The sequence below is a fragment of the Bufo bufo genome, chromosome 2 (assembly GCF_905171765.1).
Source record: "Bufo bufo chromosome 2, aBufBuf1.1, whole genome shotgun sequence".
Taxonomy (NCBI): Eukaryota; Metazoa; Chordata; class Amphibia; order Anura; family Bufonidae; genus Bufo; species Bufo bufo.
In genome coordinates this window covers 162,420,544-162,443,643 of record NC_053390.1, presented here as the reverse complement: position 1 = coordinate 162,443,643, position 23,100 = coordinate 162,420,544, and the positions used below count along the sequence as shown (strand labels likewise).

Sequence of the window (23,100 nt, the reverse complement as noted above, 5' to 3'; positions counted from 1 at the left end):
CTGCCATCTCCACACTATGTCACCTTGCCACTCTGTGGTCTCCTGATGCTTCTGCTGCCATCTCCACACTATGTCACCTTGCCACTCTGTGGTCTCCTCATGCTGATGCCATCTCCACAGCATGTCACCTTGCCACTCTGTGGTATGCTGCTGCCATATCCACACTATGTCACCTTGCCACTCTGTGGCCTCCTGATGCTGCCACCACCTCTACACTATGTCACCTTGCCCCTCTGTGGTCTCCTCATGCTGCTGCCATCTCCACACTATGTCACCTTGCCACTCTCTGGTCTTCTCATGCTGCTGTCATCCCCACACAATGTCACCTTGCCACTCTGTGGTATCCTCCTCCTGCTGCTGCCATCTCCACACTATGTCACCTTGCCACTCTGTGGTATCCTCCTGCTGATGCTATCTCCACACTATGTCACCTTGCCACTCTGTGGTCTCCTGATGCTGCTGCCATTTCCGCACTAAGTCACCTTGCCACTCTGTGGTATCCTGATGCTGCTTCCACTTCATCAATATGTCATAGATCCACTCTGTGGACTTCTCATGCTGTTCCAACCCTCCCCACTTCATGACTGGGCTACTATTTTGCCTTTCGGCCTGGCTGACATCATCATTTATTTGACCTTTCTTATGATCTGTCAGAAGAAAGGAAAAATGAGACGCACAACGGATCCTGTCTGTGTAGAAGCTGTAAGGCCTGTATGGTCCCATCAGAATTGGCTTATGATTTGGTAGCCAAAAGCAGGAGTGGGTACAAAACACAGAAGACATGCAAATATTCCATTCACGTGTCATCTCTGTTTTACATCCACTTCTGTTTTTTTTTGGCATTAGCAATACTGATGGATTATTGAGCAAATGCTGACCGAGTGAAGGCGTATGCTCCACAGACAGGATCCGTTTTTTTGTGGGTTATTGTTCTGATGGATCAGAGGAAGGGAAAATTAATCCATAACGTCAACACAAATTTACTGCTGACATCCTCTCCACTCTGTCTGGGGGGCTCTACTTGTATACGCGATTTATAGAACAGGTTCTGATAACATCTATGTGGAATCAGCTGGCGACGGTGTAAAAGGAGTGCTCTTCTATTTGACGCTAACATCGACCTGTAAGGCTGAGTTGATACTTCAGTTATTTGGTCAGTTTTGGCCCCGTGACTGCCCTAATAAGTGAAGTGTGCAGTGATTCTAAGAGTGACGCCTGTCATCTGCATGTCATAGGGACTCACAGTATTATTTCACTACCAAAGCAGACTCCCTATGCGTGTTACTGCAAGGCACAGTGTTCTACACAACTATAAAGGCTCTCAGCATCCAGGAAATAGTGTTTTTTAACATACAGTACAGACCAAAAGTTTGGACACACCTTCTCATTCAAAGAGTTTTCTTTATTTTCATGACTATGAAGGCATCAAAACTATGAATTAACACATGTGGAATTATATACATAACAAACAAGTGTGAAACAACTGAAAATATGTCATATTCTAGGTTCTTCAAAGTAGCCACCTTTTGCTTTGATTACTGCTTTGCACACTCTTGGCATTCTCTTGATGAGCTTCAAGAGGTAGTCACCTGAAATGGTCTTCCAACAGTCTTGAAGGAGTTCCCAGAGATGCTTAGCACTTGTTGGCCCTTTTGCCTTCACTCTGCGGTCCAGCTCACCCAAAACCATCTCGATTGGGTTCAGGTCCGGTGACTGTGGAGGCCAGGTCATCTGGCGCAGCACCCCATCACTCTCCTTCATGGTCAAATAGCCCTTAGTTTCAAAGTTTTCCCAATTTTTCGGCTGACTGACTGACCTTCATTTCTTAAAGAAATGATGGCCACTCGTTTTTCTTTACTTAGCTGCTTTTTTCTTGCCATAATACAAATTCTAACTTTGTAAGTTTATTCAGTAGGACTATCAGCTGTGTATCCACCTGACTTCTCCTCAACGCAACTGATGGTCCCAACCCCATTTATAAGGCAAGAAATCCCACTTATTAAACCTGACAGGGCACACCTGTGAAGTGAAAACCATTTCAGGGGACTACCTCTTGAAGCTCATCAAGAGAATGCCAAGAGTGTGCAAAGCAGTTATCAAAGCAAAAGGTGGCTACTTTGAAGAACCTAGAATATGACATATTTTCAGTTGTTTCACACTTGTTTCTTATGTATATAATTCCACATGTGTTAATTCATAGTTTTGATGCCTTCAGTGTGAATCTACAATTTTCATAGTCATGAAAATAAAGAAAACTCTTTGAATGAGAAGGTGTGTCCAAACTTTTGGTCTGTACTGTAATTCACTGCTAATATATTCGGATCAAACCAAATTTTTCCCCAAAAATTCGGCGAACCGGCGAATCGAATTTCTGAAAAATTCACTCATCTCTAGTCATCAATATTAGATTGGTGGTGGTCTGACACTCAGGATCCCCCATTACGATCAGCTGTTTGAGGAGGCCTTGGTGCTCCATTGAGTACTGTTGCCTTCTCGCAGCTTACAAAGCAGAGCGGTTTTCATTGGATAGCAGCGGAATTGCATCTCAGCCCCATTCACTTGAATGGGACTAAGTGGTGCCTAGGCCATGTGCCGATGAATGTGATGTCACTAAACTAGGAGGATTCTACAGTGCTCACCAGAGTGCCACAGCCTCTACAAAAATCTGATCTGCAGGGGTGCTTAGAGTTGGCCCCCCACCGATCTGATAGTGATGACCTATTCTGAGGACCTTTAACCCCTTCAATAGTCCAAAATAGCAAATTCTTTTAAATAGCAAAGGTAATACAAAATTATACATACTAATTAAAAGCCATAAAAGCCAAATGAACATTCAGTTGCATTGAATCTTTATTATGTCTTAAGAGCACATTACTTTATATGTGATAGATTGGGATAAAAATAACACCGCACTCTCCTTTGTCTTAGAACTTTCTCACCATCTCATATTGTTACTTAACTACTTTTGAAGATTCAATAGAGGATTATGTTACTTATCAGTAAATGACATCTGAAATCATTGCATTCCTTGTGATCTTTATATAGAAAGCCTTTGGAAGTCACAGAGGAATTCATCAAACAGTTTAATGCAGCAGAAGAAGTTGAGGATCAAGAGCGCATGCTTGACACTGCTCGGAAAATCCTTCATCGATGCAAGGTAACTGAGATATTATACCTTGTTCTGTACATTTGAATTGGAAACTGTGGCAAATTAAACTTAAAAGAAAGGACTTCCAACAGCTTCTCCGAAGAAGTCTATTGGACTGGACAACTATTTCTGTAATATATTCATTTACACAAAAGTTATTACTTTACATCTTTGCTATTCATACTGGGCACACCTCAGCTGCCATGCTCTTATTTAATACATACTTCAGGGGCGTCATATGTTTTAATATTTTCAGCTGCCTGCAATATCTTTTGAATAAAGCTTGCAAGAGTAGAGATGCAAACACCCCACTAAGGACTTTAATAACTGGAGAGCTTCTTAACACGGGTTTCCCCTAATTAAATAAATTAAATAATAAATTTTTTCTGCTATATGCCTCAAAACATAATATTTTACCGTGTCTATATATTGCTCATACATCTGTGTAATGGCGCCCCCTGGTCTTCTTTTGAATCCCTCTCAGAATGTCCACCTAATATGTCCAGGGCCAGTGAAAAGAAGCCACATCTAGTGTATGGATTCTTATTGGCTCGCGCACGGTAGCATCAATCACTCTGCCCTCCGTGGACAAGAGGAACCAGTTGCTCTGACTAATGTATCGAACATTCAAGAATACCAGAACCGGACACATCAGATGGACATTCTGTGTGGAAATCAACCGGACACCAGAGGGTGCCACAACAAACAGTAATGCCCAGACACAGGGGCATTTTATAAATTGCTATTTAACATTTTTATGTTTTGTGTGATCTAACCTCAATAAAACATGGGGCAATTCATTAAAATATAAAATGAAAAGTAATTTATAGTCAATTTATATTGAAATTAAACCTTTACCTGCATTAGGAGCAAATGCAACTGTAAAAGACTCTTAGGGTCCATTCACACGTCCGTATGTGTTTTGCGGATCCGCAAAACATGGACACCTGCAATGTGTGTTTTGCATTTTGCGGACCGCACATCGCCGGCACTTCATCCGCAAATGCGGATAAAGACAGCACATTCCGGCCCCATTGAAAATGAATGGGTCGCGCCTGTTCCGCAAAATTGTGGAACGGATGCGGACCCATTTTGCGGACGTGTGAATGGACCCTTACCTGGAGTTCCAAAGACCCCTCTGCTTTCTTCCGGAAATTCATGTCCCTTCTATCAAGAGGGCATGTCTCTACACTGTCCGCAATTGTCAGCACTGATTGGATAGTGTCAGAGTGACAGGGACATGACCTTTTCACAAGGGGAATGATAACATGCAGTTGTCAATGTATTCATATATTTCCAAGAAGCATAGCGGAAGAATGGCATAAAGTAGAGTTCTATGAAATGATGCTCCTGAATTGTTGTTTTATGAAGTACAATAGCTCCTCTTTAAAGGGGTTTTGTCACTTCAGCAAATGACATCTATCATGTAGAGGAAGTTAATACAAGGCACTTACTAATGTATTGTGATACTCCATATTGCTTCCTTTGCTGGCTGGATTCATTTTTCCATCACATTATTCACTGCTCATTTTTATGGTTACAACCATCCTGTAATCCAGCAGTAGTGGTTGTGCTTGTACACTATAAGAAAAAACACTAACCTATGTGTGGTTCCACGGTCCCAACCACTAGAAAGGCCGACACTTTTTCCTGTAGTGTGCAAGCACGACCCCCGATGGATTGCAGGATGGTCCTAACCATGAAAATGAGCAGTGCATAATGTGATAGAAAAATGAATCCAGCCAGCAAAGGAAGCGATATGGATAATCACAATACATTAGGAAGTGGCTTGTATTAACTTCCTCTACATAATAAATGCTATTTGCTGAATTGAGACAACCCCTTTAATTGCATAGCTATCCCGCTACAGTTGAAGAGTAATCAAAAGCAAGCATGTAATACGTTTGTCACGGATGAAGTTAGCAGATAGCTGGAACATATAAATAAACGAGCGACTGGCTTGATCCCAAACTAAGGAGCTTATAGGTGAGCCCTATAAAACCCTAAGAGCTCTCCCTGACTGCTATGCACATGCAAGGGTCTGTATGGTAGACAATTGCATGCCCGCGTACCTAATACTGTGTGACACCTGCAATCCTATAATAGTGAGGGGACACGACCACCGGCTCCATGCACTAAATACGGACGGAGTCAGGGTCACCTAGAATCAAGCCAGCAAGGAAACACAATAAAGTAAGACTTATCTGTACAAACAGCAGAAGCAGCCTCCAGCAGTGAACACCTCATCCAGGAAGTAGTATAAACCGCAAAGTGAGGCACTATGGGAGGGATTATAAAGGAAGACGATTAGTCGAAATAAGTGACAACTGGCAGAAGGAAAGGAGATGAGAAAGTGAAACCAAAACAAAGAACATCATACAACAGGTAGAGAAAAACGTCTGCCAGATCTTCTCACAGAACTGGCGGTGACAACGTTGCTTTGCCAAACTTAGTGCACTATCAATCCATGTAGAAGTACTAATTGCCTTTAACGGGTTTAACTATTTGGATAGGTCATCAGCATTTGATTGGTGTCCAAGTGAACGGGACTGAGCTGCGTTTAGGCCACATGATGGATGGTCGTGAGATCACCGGTCTAGGGTAGGCAGCCACGGTGCTCACTGAAGTGCCAGGCCAGCTGATCCCCCACAATCAGATGCTGATGATTTATCCAGAGGATAGGTCATCAGTTAGAAAGTAGTCAGATAACCCCTTAATTTTTTTTTATTTGGCCAAAGTAACACAAACAATGCATATTTTTGTCTCATACACCCGTTTTTCATGTCAGTACTTTCCTTCCCCTGTTCTCAGCATCACTGCATCGGCAGGATGTTTACATGCAGAACTTCCTGTTTTTATCAGCTTCCTCCTGGGATTTCTAACCAAACCCAGCAGGCTTTGCTCTGTAAGGTTTCACAGGGCTTGCTCTGCTTGGCTAACATGGAGAGGGGAAATGTAGAGGGCAGGACTACTGCAGAGTGAACAGTGTAAAAGGTGGAACAAACCCAGAGGAACATGGTGGGTCTGGTTAGAAAACCTAGCAGAAAGCTGATGAAAGCAAGAGTTTCTGCATGAAAACATCTGCTGGTACGAAAAACAGGTATATGGGGCAAAAATATGCAGGCCTAGATTTACTAAGGTGTCTGTGCATAGAATCTGTCTAGAAAGTAGTGCAAATTTCCACAGCTAGGGTTTCTACACTCCCCCCCCCCCCCCCCCCCACACACACACGACTTGCTCGAAAGTGGAACTTCACTGTAAAGGAGCCTGATTTAGGGTGTGCCGGTTTGCGCCATAATTCCCACGTAAAATTATGTCTCAACATAAGCCAACCAATAGTTGGTATAGAGTTAGACAAAAGTGTCTCTTTCGGCATCACACTTACCATCCAGCCTGAGCCCCTGTGATAAATCTGGTGCAGGTCTAAATTTACTCCATCTATAGGATTATTAAATCTGGGCTGCAGTGTTTGGGGTACTCTGGGCAGATTAAAAACAACCCTGTGAAGAGTAACTAAACTTTTATGCAACTTTTTTTTTAAATTTCCCAAATGCCCTACAATAGTCCCCTTTTAGCTGAGTGGTGCCGACACAAGCAGGGGCTCACGCCACTCAGCTAATCCTGGCATAGCACATTGTTATAGGGTACCCATGTGGTATGCCAACATTTAGCCAAGCTCAGGGGGCACAGGCAGGAGTAGTGATGTGTGCTCCTGCCCGTGCACCCTTCGCTGCGGCCCCATTGCTGCAATGCAAGGAATCCGTATTCCGTACACCGCGATGTGAAAATTTAGTGAATTTAAAGCGCAGTAGAAATCATGACTTTAAGTGTCAATTTCTTTATTAAAAAAAGGCAAAATGCATTAATAAGGTATATTAGAAAAGTTAGGGCCTTTTGGACATGTAAAAAAAAGTTGCATAAAAGTTTACTTACCCTTTAAGGCCTCCTGCACACGGCCGTTTTTTTTCCCCGTTTACTGGGCGTTTTTTGCGTTCCGTATACAGTCCGTATACGGAACCATTCATTTCAATGGTTCCTCAAAAAAAACGAAATGTAGTCCGTATGCATTCCGTTTCCGTATTTCCGTTTTTCCGTTCCGTTCTAACATAGAACATGTCCTATTATTGCCCACAAATCATGTTCCGTGGCTCCATTCAAGTCAATGGGTCCGCAAAAAAAACGGAACACATACGGAAATGCATCCGTATGTCTTCCGTTTCCGTTCCTCTTCCGTTTCCGTTCCGTTTTTTGCTGAACCATCTATTGAAAATGTTATGCCCAGCCCAGTTTTTTTAATGTAATTACTGTATACTGTATATGCCACACGGAAAAACGGAACAGAAAAACGGAACAGAAACGGAAACACAACGGAAACAATAAACGGAACAACGGATCAGTGAAAAACGTACCGCAAAACACTGAAAAAGCCATACGGTCGTGTGCAATAGGCCTAAGTTTGTATAACCATAATGCAACATGATTATTTACTGGCCATTTAAGAAACACGGATGACAAAAGTACAGTTATGGATTTTCAAAACCGTAATTTAGACATCCGAAAGAAAATAAATATGTCAATGTATCTTAATAAGCCACTTTGATATAGTGGAATGCAGTGGAAGTACAATAATAGAAGCACGTGCGTTAGGCAGAGAGAAGGCGTTAATAATGGAAAGAGACATAAAGGGGAAGATTTAGCACCAGCTTACTGACATGAAGTACAGTGCAAGGCAATTGTGCCAGCACTAATGGCCGTTTAGCACCTCCTAAGAATAGACCTTATGCAACATTTGCCACAAATGGCTTATTGCCTACGCTTATTCTTATAATAATGATATCCCATCTGGAAAAATGAAGGTATGTTTGTTCAGGTTTGATTTTTCCATGTTCAGCATAAGTGTACTCATGATACTTAGCCTGAATCATGAATGTGTCCTCTGTCTGTTGTAAAATCTGACTCTTTAATGTGTCAAACTGCATTAACGCTTTGATGCATCAAATTATATGAACAGTCTAGTTATGCTGATTGTGCTACCATTATGCCGTGTGCCTGTTTTTATGGGAAGAGTTTGCATTAGCCAAAGCCTAAGCAAATCGGGTGCATTTCTTTTTAAACGGTCTGTTTTACCACTAATCTCACAATTAGAGATGAGCGAATTTCATGTTATGAAATTCGTTCACACTTCGTTTGCTGGTAAAAGCAGAATTGCGTTATGAATTCCGTTACCATGGACCATAACGCAATTCTATGATGGAATGCGTAACGGAATGCCTTTAGAGCCATTCCGTTATTCGTTCTGTCCTAATTGAAGTCTATGGGCTGCATAACGGATCTATCTCAATTCTGTTATGCAGGAGAGGACTCCCCTGCATAACGGAAACGGAACGGATCTGTTTTGCAGGCCATAGACTTCTATTATGACAGAATGAATAGGACAGGTTATATTTTTTTTTGCGGACCACGGAACGGAGCAACGGATGCGTGTCCACATCCAAGCTGCAAAAACTGCGGCTCGGATGCGGACCAAAACAACGTTTGTGTGCATGAGGCCATAGTGTCATGAGAATAGATCCTCTGAAATAGTTATTACCAGTGTTCCCTTTAAGCCTTGACAGCTGCTGAGCTGGGTCGGCTCAGAGCTGGGCACAGCGCCATCAAAGGTGGGCGAAAGGAAAACCTAAGATAATTGTCACATTAAAGAGCATACAGTGTAACCCCTGCACCATCCCGTACAATACAGTATAATCCCTGCACCATGCCGTACAATATATAGTATAGTTCATACACCATGCTATACAATATACAGTATAACCCCTACACCATGCTGTGTAATATACATTATAATCCCTGCACCATGCTGTATAATATACATTATAATCCCTTCACCATGCTGTGTAATATACATTATAATTCCTGCACCATGCTGTACAGAATACATTATAATCCCTGCACCATGCTGTGTAATATACATTATAATCCCTGCACCATGCTGTACAATATACAGTAAAATCCCTGCACCATGTCGTACAATATACAATATAATCCCTGCACCATGCTGTGTAATATACATTATAATCCCTGCACCAGGCTGTATAATATACATTATAATCCCTTCACCATGCTGTGTAATATACATTATAATTCCTGCACCATGCTGTACAGAATACATTATAATCCCTGCACCATGCTGTGTAATATACATTATAATCCCTGCACCATGCTGTACAATATACAGTAAAATCCCTGCACCATGTCATACAATATACATTATAATCCCTGCACCATGCTGTGTAATATACATTATAATCCCTGCACCATGCTGTACAATATACAGTAAAATCCCTGCACCATGTCGTACAATATACATTATAATCCCTGCACCATGCTGTGTAATATACATTATAATCCCTGCACCATGCTGTGTAATATACATTATAATCTCTGCACCATGCTGTACAATATACAGTAAAATCTCTGCACCATGTCGTACAATATATATTATAATCCCTGCACCATGCTGTGTAATATACATTATAATCTCTGCACCATGCTGTACAATATACAGTAAAATCCCTGCACCATGTCGTACAATATATATTATAATCCCTGCACCATGCTGTGTAATATACATTATAATCCCTGCACCAGGCTGTATAATATACATTATAATCCCTGCACCATGCTGTGTAATATACATTATAATCCCTGCACCATGCTGTGTAATATACATTATAATCTCTGCACCATGCTGTACAATATACAGTAAAATCCCTGCACCATGTCGTACAATATATATTATAATCCCTGCACCATGCTGTGTAATATACATTATAATCTCTGCACCATGCTGTACAATATACAGTAAAATCCCTGCACCATGTCGTACAATATATATTATAATCCCTGCACCATGCTGTGTAATATACAGTATAATCTCTGCACCATGCTGTACAATATACAGTAAAATCCCTGCACCATGTCGTACAATATACATTATAATCCCTGCACCATGCTGTGTAATATACATTATAATCTCTGCACCATGCTGTACAATATACAGTAAAATCCCTGCACCATGTCGTACAATATATATTATAATCCCTGCACTGCTGTACAGTATACATTATAACCCCTCCACCATGCTGTACAATATACATTATAACCCCTCCACCATGCTGTACAATATACATTATAATCCCTGCACCATGCTGTACAGTATACATTATAATCCATACACCATGCCGTACAATATACAACATAACCCCACAGTGTAGATTTTATACTGTATATTGAACGGCATGGTGTATGGATTATAATGTATATTGTATAGCATGGCACAGGGATTATAATGTATACTGTACAGCAAATGTAGGGAGGTTACACCATGCCGGATAATATAACCCCTTTGGGATAGATAGATAGATAGATAGATAGATAGATAGATAGATACGAGCTAGATAGATATACCTATATACAGTCTACACCTATATACAGCCTACACTTATATACAGCCTATACCTATATACAGTCTATACCTATATACAGCCTATACATACAGCATACAACGATATACAGCCTATACCTATATACAGTCTACACCTATATACATATAGCGGTGAGTCGACCAGCACACGCTGTGATGCACGCTGCGCGGGATAGGACCGGTTCCACGTGTAGCTAAATGGAAAAATCCCAGCAGACGTGGCTTGATCTTCATGAAATTTTATTGTCATAAGTCAATATGTCCCATCATCTAGGACGCGTTTCGGCTGAACTGCCTTTTTCAACAAGTAAATTTACATTGTGAGAAGCAGATATATATACAGACATCAATGATTAAGGATAGGGAACCTCCCAGTGACATCTACGCCCATAAGGGGCGGTACATTTCAAATTGACATACTGACAAGGAGTTAATAAATCAAGCAAACGGCACTGGTGTTAGAACACATACTAATGGTATAGATAATAGATGGTAAATACCAGCGTGGCTGAGAAAATTCTTCAATGGATAGTGGATGTCTAAAAAATAATGATATATGGATTAATAAATGGCAGACAGAAACAGAACCAGAACTTAAATGTGCATAATTTCATAATCTCTATTGAGACCCCTTGGATGAAGAGTGTCCAGGGTGTGGATCCAGTAGGCCTCCCGACGCAATAAAAGTTTTTTAATATCACCTCCCCGCCTGGGCCTTGGCCTAGTGACCTGTTCTATAACCTGGAACTTCAGTTGAGCAATTGTGTGATTATGTTTCTCAAAATGGGAAGGGATAGGTAAAAGTACATTTTTGGTCCTAATGGTTGACTTGTGCTTGCCAATGCGATCCCTAATACTCTGTATTGTTTCACCAATATATAGCAACCCACATGGACATTTCATCAAGTAAATAACATTAGCTGAATCGCACGTAAAAAAGCCGTCCACTGGGTATGTACGTCCAGTATGTCGGTGGTATATATTGGGCCCTTTGATTATATTGGAGCACTGGAAGCAATGCAGACACGGAAAATTACCCTTCCGCTGTGTGGCCAGTACACTCTGTTTGAGGGCACCACGAGTACTCCCAATATCCGCGCGTACTAGTTTATCCCTGTAACTTTGATTCTTTTTATTACAAATGAGGGGCGGATTTTTGAACTCCTCAAGCTGGGGGTACGCTTTCTCTAACAAGTGCCAGTGTTTCCTTATGACATTATCCAATTTCTTATTGAACGGGTGGTATTTGTGGATCAGTGCCACTCTACACCTATATACATTCTATGCTGTGTATAGGTATAAGCAGTATATAGTTGTAGGCTGTATATAGGTATAGGCTGTACATAGGTGTACACTGTATATAGGTGTAGGCTGTATATAGGTATAGGCTGTACATAGGTGTAGACTGTATAGGTATAGGCTGTATATAGGTGGAGACACTGCTGCAGAACACAAGGGGTGAAACCACTGGCAGGAACACACCATCCCAGTTATAGACTATCGCTGGGATGGGATGGTGTGTTCCTGCCAGTTGTCACCCCTTGTGTTTTGCAGCAGCATGCCCTCCCTCCAGATCTTTCCCCAGCATACTAATAACAGGCAGCTCTCTGTCTCAGGACGAAGTCTAGCCTCTAAGATGGCAGCGCCGCCAACGCCACCTCCACGTTACCTCTCCCTGTGCACTGCTGCTCCTCCTCTTCAGTCAGAAAAAGGAGGAGGCAGCAGTAGCGCGGGAATATGTGGTAGGCGGCACCCCGCTTACCACGCACACAGAAGGAGGAACTTTGGAAGAACTCATCACTAGTGTGGGCAAGTGGGTGGGCATTTTGCAAGCAGGGTGAGCGGGCGCTGAGCGGACTTATTAAACTTGTGAGCGGGGGCACAATAATTGCTGCACAGCCGCTCACCCGTGCAGCTTAGAGGGAACACTGGTTATTACATGGGGAATTCAAGTAGAATTCAGAGAGAGTTCAGAGAAGAGCTACTAAACTAGTACATTGATTGCAGGATAAAACTTACCAGGAAAGATTAAAGGACCTTAACATGTATAGCTTGGAAGAAAGACGAGACAGAGGGATATGATAGAAACTTTTAAATACATAAAGGGAATCAACAAGGTAAAAGAGGAGAGAATATTTAAAAGAAGAACAAACTGCTACAAGAGGACATAGTTTTACATTAGAGGGGCAACGGTTTAAAAGTAATATCAGGAAGTATTACTTTACTGAGAGAGTAGTGGATGCATGGAATAGCCTTCCTGCAGAAGTGGTAGCTGCAAATACAGTGAAGGGGTTTAAGCATGCATGGGATAGGCATAAGGCCATCTTTCATATAAGATAGGGCCAAGGGCTATTCATAGTATTCAGTATATTGGGCCAAATGGTTCTTATCTGCCGACACATTCTATGTTAGTTACTAAAATATACATGTCTGGAGAGGTGATAGGTCCTCTTTTACATGAAATAATATTAAAGGTTAGAGGTTGTCTGGTGTCATGGTGTTGATGACCTATCCTCGGGATAGGCCATCAGTATCATATTGGTCACTTGTTACAGTGGAGACAGCATGCAGGAAAACACTGAAGAGGACTCAGTGCTTGCACTGCAGCCCAGGGGCATAGCTATAGGGGGTGCAGAGGTAGTAGTCGCTACCGGGCCCAGGAGCCTGAGGGGGCCCAAAGACCCTTGTGTCGTATAAGAAGACACCGGTATTATAGAAAATGCACGCAGGGAGGGCTCTATCATAGATTTTGCACTGAGCCCAGAATCTTCAAGTTACACCTCTGGCTGGAGAGAAGGGGTTAGATCAAGAATTCGGCATGGAGGGGGCAGTTTTAATTTTTGCCTCAGGCAGCAGGAAGGCAATGTGCTTCCCTGCCCCTGAGGGAAGTCGGCCCAAGCTGAACTCTTCCACCAGGGCCCATGAGCATTTAGCTATGCCCCTGCTGCAGCCCCTTCAAGCAACTGATCGGTAGGGGTGCCGGGAGGTGGACCCCCACCAATCTGATATTGATGACCTATCCTGAGTACAGTATCATGACTGGACAACCCCTTTAATTATACTGCGTTAGTTAAAGATGTTTTGATAAATTAGATGTAATGTGGCAGGGAGACATGGTGTAGATTTGGATGTTCTTACATAATACCCCATCCTTCAGTGCTGGCAGTCACCTTCCTCTGCAAAATACAGGGAGCAGATGTACTGGTATGTCACTAATATTCACTTCGACCAATTATATACTATATGAGACGTGAGTCCTGCTGCTAGATAGCGACTTGAATTCATCTGGCATTGCCTAGCAAGATCGATGCTTGCATTAGGAAGCTGAAGAACTCCCTAATGTATAATTAATATGGAAAACTCAAGTTCCACCAGTTTCACTGTAAATAATGAAAGTTTTTGATGATCAGGCCATAGTACTATAACAACTTAATTGTGGGGCATTACCCAAATGCTTTGAGCTTTCTCTCTGAAATGTAAAAAAAAAAAAGTTTATATTTTGAGACAATTGTGCTAAGGATTCATGACGACAGTAAGTTTCAGATGAGCATTACAACAAGAACTTTTGTTTGACTTATCAGAGGCATGCTGTTGCATGACTATTTTAGGTTTGCGGTTTGACCAAAAAAAAAGTATGCAACACAACCCAATTGACAATCATTATACTGTATGTACACTTCTGTCCCAATGCAGTATCATGATCTTCATGTCAGGTACCACACGTTACTGTGTATCCCTCTCCTAATAGTGTGTTCAGACATAAAACTGCATTGGAAAAATACATGTGATACACCTATAAATCAAACATGTGACCTGTAAAAAAAAAACACAACTATATCCAAAATTATCGCAAAATGTATTTTTTTCTAAATAATTCTTATGGTATTTTTCTCAGAGACAATCAGGACTTCATTCTGGTCATTGTGGAAACCCTCAAATTGCATGGACTGAATTGATTTTAATGGCGCAGTGTAAAGGAAACATTCAAGAAGGTAAACTACTAAGATGGCTAAAATGTTCACTGTCATTAGTATCCTATAAGAGATTTATTGGAAATCATTTCAGAAAAGAAAGATGTGTTTTCCAGAAGTATTTAATTTTATATATGAGCTATGCCTGTGTCTGAAGAGAATGTGGCAGAGCTGTAATACAGGGTGGTCCACAAACAAGTAGCCCACCTCTAATATCTCCAAATCAAACTGCCTAATAGTAAATCGGTCTTAGTTGTCCACAGCAACCAATCAGAGCTCAGCTTTCACTTTTTTTTAAGCCCTGTAGGAACTGAAAGCTGAGTTCTGATTGGTTGCTATTGGCAACTAAGACCGATTTACTATTCGGCAGTTGGATTTGGAGATATTGGAAGCAGGCTACTTTTTCGTGGGCCACCCTTTATCAAACACAGTCTGAAGACAAGTGTGCCAACCTCTAGTTTATCTACTCATGGGTCTCCCTGTTGCTTCATGTTCACTTAGTTACTTATTAAGTTTAGGCACTTTCTATACAACTGCCCTGCATATGAATCTGGGTTTGGTTATTGCCTAGCTTTCCATGGTTATTAGGGTGGAGTTGTTGATTGTCTAGCCTTACTACATTCTGGTTCTAAGGTATACTGTTTGCTATAATGGGAGTTTTTGATGATCTGACCATAGTACTAACACCTCACAGATTCTGTTATTTAGATCTTGTTATAGTTAAAGTGTAACTGCCATTCTATTTTTATTTGTGTAATGTGTAGGGGCAGTGATACTGACCATTTTTGTAATATACTTTAATTACTGAAATCATACATTTCTTTTAGAAAAATAGCTCTAAAGTGACCCATTTTGAGCCTTAGCCACGCTCCTCGTCTTCTGTTTACATAAAGGTGGAGACTTGCTCAACACTGACTGTTATGTAAGCCGAAGACAGAGGAGCGTTGCTGAGGCTCAAAATGGGCCATTTCAGAGTTGTTTTTGTAATAGAAATGTACGATTTCAATAATTAAATTACAGTCGTGGCCAAAAGTTTTGAGAATTACGGTACATAAATATTGGAAATTGGAAAAGTTGCTGCTTAAGTTTTTATAATAGCAATTTGCATATACTCCAGAATGTTATGAAGAGTGATCAGATGAATTGCATAGTCCTTCTTTGCCATGAAAATTAACTTAATCCCAAAAAAAACTTTCCACTGCATTTCATTGCTGTCATTACAGGACCTGCTGAGATCATTTCAGTATTCGTCTTGTTAACTCAGGTGACAATGTTGACGAGCACAAGGCTGGAGATCATTATGTCAGGCTGATTGGGTTAAAATGGCAGACTTGACATGTTAAAAGGAGGGTGATGCTTGAAATCATTGTTCTTCCATTATTAACCATGGTGACCTGCAAAGAAACGCGTGCAGCCATCATTGTGTTGCATAAAAATGGCTTCACAGGCAAGGATATTGTGGCTACTAAGATTGCACCTCAATCAACAATGTATAGGATCATCAAGAACTTCAAGGAAAGAGGTTCAATTCTTGTTAAGAAGGCTTCAGGGCGTCCAAGAAAGTCCAGCAAGCGCCAGGATCGTCTCCTAAAGAGGATTCAGCTGTGGGATCGGAGTGCCACCAGTGCAGAGCTTGCTCAGGAAGGGCAGCAGGCAGGTGTGAGTGCATCTGCACACACAGTGAGGCGAAGACTTTTGGAAGATGGCCTGGTGTCAAGAAGGGCAGCAAAGAAGCCAAAAACATCAGGAACAGATTGATCTTCTGCAGAAAGTTTGGTGAATGGACTGCTGAGGACTGGGGCAAAGTAATATTCTCAGATGAAGCCTCTTTCTGATTGTTTGGGGCATCTGGAAAAAGGCTTGTCCGGAGAAGAAAAGGTGAGCGCTACCATCAGTCCTGTGTCATGCCAACAGTAAAACATCTTGAGACCATTCATGTGAGGGGTTGCTTCTCATCCAAGGGAGTGGGCTCACTCACAATTTTGCCCAAAAACACAGCCATGAATAAAGAATGGTACCAAAACACCCTCCAACAGCAACTTCTTCCAACAATCCAACAACAGTTTGGTGAAGAACAATGCATTTTCCAGCACGATGGAGCACCGTGCCATAAGGCAAAAGTGATAACTAAGTGGCTCGGGGACCAAAACGTTGATATTTTGGGTCCATGGCCTGGAAACTCCCCAGATCTAAATCCCATTGAGAACTTGTGGTCAATCCTCAAGAGGCAGGAGGACAAACAAAAACCCACTAATTCTGACAAACTCCAAGAAGTGATTATGAAAGAATGGGTTGCTATCAGTCAGGAATTGGGCCAGAAGTTGATTGAGAGCATGCCCAGTCGAATTGCAGAGGTCCTGAAAAAGAAGGGCCAACACTGCAAATACTGACTCTTTGCATAAATGTCATGTAATTGTCGATAAAAGCCTTTGAAACGTATGAAGTGCGTGTAATTATATTTCACTACATCACAGAAACAACTGAAACAAAGATCTAAAAGCAGTTTAGCAGCAAACTTTGTAAAAACTAATATTTGTGTCATTCTCAAAACTTTTGGCCACGACTGTATATTACAAAAATGGTTAGTATCACTGACCCTACACATTACATACATAAAAGTAGAATGGCAGTTACACTTTAATGTGTTTTCTCTGTATTTATGGATCTGTAATTCCATGGAGTGTGTTTTCTGTGTGTTCTGAGATATATAGTTCCACAAATGTGAAGTCTGCTTGCTGTGATTGGGATTTGTTTGTTGCTATGCTGTTGTTTTGTTCTGGCCAGTTTAACCGGTTTGACTTTGGGCTAAATCTAAGGGCATTATCCTGGCAGTCCTGTGGTATTCACCCTTTAACCCCTATAAAGAGATCTGGACTTTGCAGCAGGGGATCCACCAGGGCTCTACCTTCTGGAGTAATCCCAGTGCAGTTGACTTTTGACACACAGGGGTCAAAGACACCAGTGCAGGGCACAGAGAGGGTCAAGCAAAACTCATAGTCAGAAACAGGCTGAGGTCAGGGCAGGCAGAGTTTGTGCAAATCTGTGAAACAAGTCTAAAGGGCAGGGCAGGCAGCTCAGGGTCAGTATGGTGATCAGGTCAGACGTCAAAGGGTCAGAATCTGGGAATCAGGCAGAAGTCGGTACATTCGTAGTCATGCAGATTATAGCACCTTTATGGGATCTAGCACGCTAGTAAACCTATTGCTCAGGCAGAGAGTGTGAACAGCACAAAATACAGTATATAGCAGAGCCAATTAACACATTAAAAGCAACTGCACAAAGAACCAAAGGAGGCTTAACCTTTGCAGAATGAGGTGAGATTCAATGTAGACTATCTCCCACTGCCAGAGTGCCGGAACTGTGACAGGCACAGGATGGATGCAGCATAGCCCTAGCCTGCCCAAAGTTTTGGGGAGGGGGGGGTTGGGGGCGGCGGGCATGGTCTACGACTTAACACTGGGATAGAATTCATATAGGGTCAATTCAGTATTGCTCTATTTCTGTTCCCTGTCATTCATAAACTATCTACCTGTATGCCATGCATCTGCAATCAACTGCTGGATTATCCTCTTTATCTGTGACCCTCAGCATTCAGTTCCTGTTATCTATTGCTGAGTTTATTTTAGTTACTTTAAGTCCTGGAGTTATCTGAGTACCAAGAGCCACAGTTAGGTCTTTATGTGAAGTTGGTGAATTTTGGATCAGAAAGCAGGTAGTGGTAATGGAGCATAGAGCGATCAGTATTAACAGTATTATATGTGGAGTGGATGCATTGGGTGGGAAGAACAGGAGGTCTCTGAGATGAAACTTTAGCCAAGAGTCGGAGAGCATTGAGTGAGGTCAGGAAGTGGATGTTGTTTTGGCCATTTCGGCTACACGCAGTAGTAGATATTATTATGTATGGAGTCTAGACGCTATAGTGTACAGAACACTTTGAAAACTTACATTTGGTGTGTGTTCTTTATGCAAGTAGGTGCTATTTGCTAAGTATAAAAATGCACCCAGAGTTTCATTATAACTCCCAAATGACCAGTGTAAAACATGTTTCTTTCAGAGGCTTTGGAAATACTGATTCTATCCATTGATCAAGCTGAATTAAATGAAGACCATATCTCTGTGTTGTTTTTCATTGCTGAGTCAGTTCTTTATAGGATCTGCTGTGACGCGGCACAGAAACCCTGCCTGTTTTCCAGTGAAGTCAAGCTTTCCAAGGTACAGTATAGCTTTGATTTATTGTAGAGTGAGGCACATGTATAGATAAGTGAGATATCGTGTCTATAAAATCAGGGCATATTTTATTAGACAAATGCCATTTACGAAGCTCTGATTGGGGGTCATTCACATTGGGGTCTGAGCTGAGGTCTGATTGGGGGTCTGATTTGAGGTCTTATTGGGGTCATATTAATATTGGGGGTTTGATTGGGGCTGTCAGCTGAGGTCTGATTTACATTGGGGGTCTGATTGGTGGTCTGACCTGAGGTCTAATAAAAAAATTATTATTGTCCTCCTCTTAAACCTAGGTGCGTCTTATGGGTCTGTGCGTCTTATAGGGCGAAAAATACTGTAAAAATGCACAAAAATACATATATATATATATATATATATATATTTATATATACATATATATATATACACACAGACATGTTTTTTTGTGTTGCAAATATACAGAAAGCGATTTTTGACATTGTCTTTCTTTGTTTGATTGTTTACACTGTACATATTTCACACAGTTATTCAGGTCGTTTTGGTTGTCTGGATACCTAACAAGTGTAGATTTTTGCTTTTACGTAAAGTATGTTCAATAAAATGTATTTTATGAAAAATAATTGCTTATTTACTAGGAATTAATGTCATACAAAATTATTTTATACATATACTCCTGTATGCTAATGCATTATGCTCCGTTTCTCTATGGCATAGGCTGCTGTTAGGGCAAAACTAGTGTGTACTAACAGCAGGATTAGACAAGAGAGACAAAGTACATGCCAAACCTGATGCACAATGTGTCATAACAAAATATAGCTTTATTGGACAATTTGAAAAACAATTAAAACACACAGCAAATTTGGTCATCTCAATTGGCAAATACAGTCAGGTCCATAAATATTGGGACATCGACACAATGCTAACATTTTTGGCTCTATACACCACCACAATGGATTTGAAATGAAACGAACAAGATATGCTTTAACTGCAGACTGTCAGCTTTAATTTTATTTACATCCAAATCAGGTGAACGGTGTAGGAAATACAACAGTTTGCATATGTGCCTCCCACTTGTTAAGGGACCAAAAGTAATGGGACAGAATAATAATTAAAAAACAAACTTTCATTTTTGAATACTTGGTTGCAAATCCTTTGCAGTCAATTACAGCCTGATGTCTGGAATGCATGGACATCACCAGACGCTGGGTTTCATCCCTGGTGATGCTCTGCCAGGCCTCTACTGCAACTGTCTTCAGTTCCTGCTTGTTCTTGGGGCATTTTCCCTTCAGTTTTGTCTTCAGCAAGTGAAATGCATGCTCAATCGGATTCAGATCAGGTGATTGACTTGGCCATTGCATAACATTCCACTTCTTTCCCTTACTGCTTTTGCAGTATGCTTTGGGTCATTGTCCATCTGCACTGTGAAGCGCCGTCCAATGAGTTCTGAAGCATTTGGCTGAATATGAGCAGATAATATTGCCCGAAACTCTTCAGAATTCATCCTGCTGCTTTTGTCAGCAGTCACATCATCAATAAATACAAGAGAACCAGTTCCATTGGCAGACATACATGCCCACGTCATGACACTACCACCACCATGCTTCACTGATGAGGTGGTATGCTAAGGATCATGAGCAGTTCCTTTCCTTCTCCATACTCTTCTTTTCCCATCACTCTGGTACAAGTTGATCTTGGTCTCATCTGTCCATAGGATGTTGTTCCAGAACTGTGAGGGCTTTTTTAGATGTCGTTTGGCAAACTCTAATCTGGCCTTCCTGTTTATGAGGCTCACCAATGGTTTACATCTTGTGGTGAACCCTCTGTATCCACTCTGGTGAAGTATTCTCTTTATTGTTGACTTTGACACACATACACCTACCTCCTGGAGAGTGTTCTTGATCTGGCCAACTGTTGTGAAGGGTGTTTTCTTCACCAGGAAAATAATTCTTCGGTCATCCGCCACAGTTGTTTTCCGTGGTCTTCTGGGTCTTTTGGTGTTGCTGAGCTCAGTGGTGCGTTCCTTCTTTTTAAGAATGTTCCAAACAGTTGTTTTGGCCACGCACAATGTTTTTGCTATCTCTCTTATGGGTTTGTTTTGTTTTTTCAGCCTAATGAGGGCTTGCTTCACTGATAGTGACAGCTCTTTGGATCTCATCTTGAGAGTTGACAGCAACAGATTCCAAATGCAAATAGCACACTTGAAATGAACTCTGGACCTTTTATCTGCTCATTGTAATTGGGATAATGAGGGAATAACACACACCTGGCCATGGAATAGCTGAGAAGCCAATTGTCCCATTACCTTTGGTCCCTTAACAAGTGGGAGGCACATATGCAAACTGTTGTAATCCAGGTGTACACGGTTCACCTGATTTGGATGTAAATACCCTCAAATTAAAGCTGACAGTCTGCAGTTAAAGCACATCTTGTTCGTTTAATTTCAAATCCATTGTGGTGGTGTATAGAGCAAAAAATTTTTGAATTGTGTCGATGTCCCAATATTTATGGACCTGACTGTATATGAGACTCCCACCCCACAGCACAATATATATAATCAATAAAAAGGCCCACAACATAAGCCAGTGAACCAGTCATGTAAATTACAATGGAGAGATACCAAATACATATCCAAAATAACAAATTCATTCATCTATAAAATAAGGCAAAGACCCCTGATGAAGCTTCATGATTTGTGACAGCGATACACCAGGGGTTTATCCCCATAACACTTAGAAGGAGGTCTTTGCATTATCTTTATAAGGTCATATTGTATTATTCTTTTCCAGTGGAGCTTTTACTTGATTATTTTTATATACTTTTTCTTTTTTTGTACATCATGAGTTAGTAAATTAATTGGACAAATTTGTTATTTTGGATATTTATTTTGTATCTCTCCATTGTAATTTACTTGCCTACACATTGGCTTATGTTGTGGGCCTCTTTACTGATTATATATATTGTGCTGAGGTGGGGAGGTCATATACATTCAATATGAGGCTCCCAGATTTGCTGTGTGTTTTAATTGTTTTTAAAATTGACCAATAAAGCTATATTTTGTTATCATATGGTGTGCATCGGATTTCACATGTAGTTTGCCTATCTTGTCTGGTCTTGTAGTGTTACATGCCGATGGCACCCATACTATTATTTATAGTGGTGCACAACCCTTAATATTTAACTAACAGCAGGATTACTGAATTTACCCAGTCCTGGGGGCCTTTGTAGGTCCCCTAGTTTGACTGCAGAGGGCTTACCCAATACTCTGATCAGATCACTAGGACTCAATGAGAGGGGGAAACTCCCTTTGATCATGCTGCGGTCACACATTGCTGCAATCAAATGGTTACCAGTTGGGATTGGAGCTATCCTGGATGTAGATCAAAAGGCTGCTCTATTAACCGAAGCTGTAAGTTCACAGAAGCACTGATGACAAAAGACAGTGGGTGGTCATTAAAGGGATATATGGTGCAAATAATATAAACTGTTGCGTTGAGGCTTGCGGTGTGCCTGATGTTGAGGGTCTTCATGGGTAAGATTTTGAGCTATTGTATGTGTTCAGTGTATCAGCGCCAGGATTGGGAACTGTGTGATATATTGTATGATACTGTGGGCCCAGTGCCTTTAAGGCTCCATTCACACGTCCGCAATTCTGTTCCGCATTTTGCGGAACAAAATTGCGGACCCATTCATTTCTATGGGGCCGCACGATGTGCACACTTCCAGGTCCGCATTTCCGTTCCCCCAAAAAATAAAACATGCCCAATTCTTGTCCGCAATTGCGGACAAGAATAGGCATATTCTATTAGTGCCGGCGATGTCCGGTCCACAAAATGCGGAACGCACATTGCCGGTGTCCGTGTTTTGCGGATCTGTGGATCCGCAAAACACACACGGATGTGTGAATGGACCCTAACACTTTACAGTATTTACTGTTTACTGATAGTGAGGAGCGGCAGGGGCAATATTCAAATTTGCGATATTTCGCGAATATTCGTAATATAGTCGCAAATTCGCGATTATTTTCTTGATTGCGAAAATCGGCAATGTAATATTATCGTAATGCGCACGCAATACAGGCGTGGGTCACTTTTGCAAAATTTTTTAAGCTGCTAGAAGTTTCCCGGAACTGGAGAAAATGGTTGGCACAGCAGAACATTACAATAGCTTTATATGTAGATAGAGTGCTCCAATATATTTGCGATTGCGCAAATCGGCAATTAATGATGCGCATATTTTTGCGCAATACGTGCAACTTCACATTTTAGCAGGTCTGACTACATATTACGGATTGG

General features: G+C 41.3%; 1 protein-coding gene across 3 annotated transcripts in view; it reads left to right on the top strand.

Moving 5' to 3' along the window:
* Nucleotides 1-23,100, top strand: part of TMEM232 (transmembrane protein 232) — a 286,864-nt gene that overhangs the window by 36,198 nt on the left and 227,566 nt on the right. For 2 of the 3 annotated variants that reach the window (XM_040420202.1, XM_040420203.1), the window contains 3 exons: nucleotides 3,046-3,157; nucleotides 14,527-14,623; nucleotides 18,657-18,814. In XM_040420202.1, coding sequence (XP_040276136.1) covers nucleotides 3,046-3,157; nucleotides 14,527-14,623; nucleotides 18,657-18,814 — 367 coding nt within the window. Of the gene's footprint in view, nucleotides 1-3,045; nucleotides 3,158-12,464; nucleotides 12,469-14,526; nucleotides 14,624-18,656; nucleotides 18,815-23,100 lie in introns of those variants that run through there. The other variant, XM_040420204.1, reaches the window with a different exon arrangement.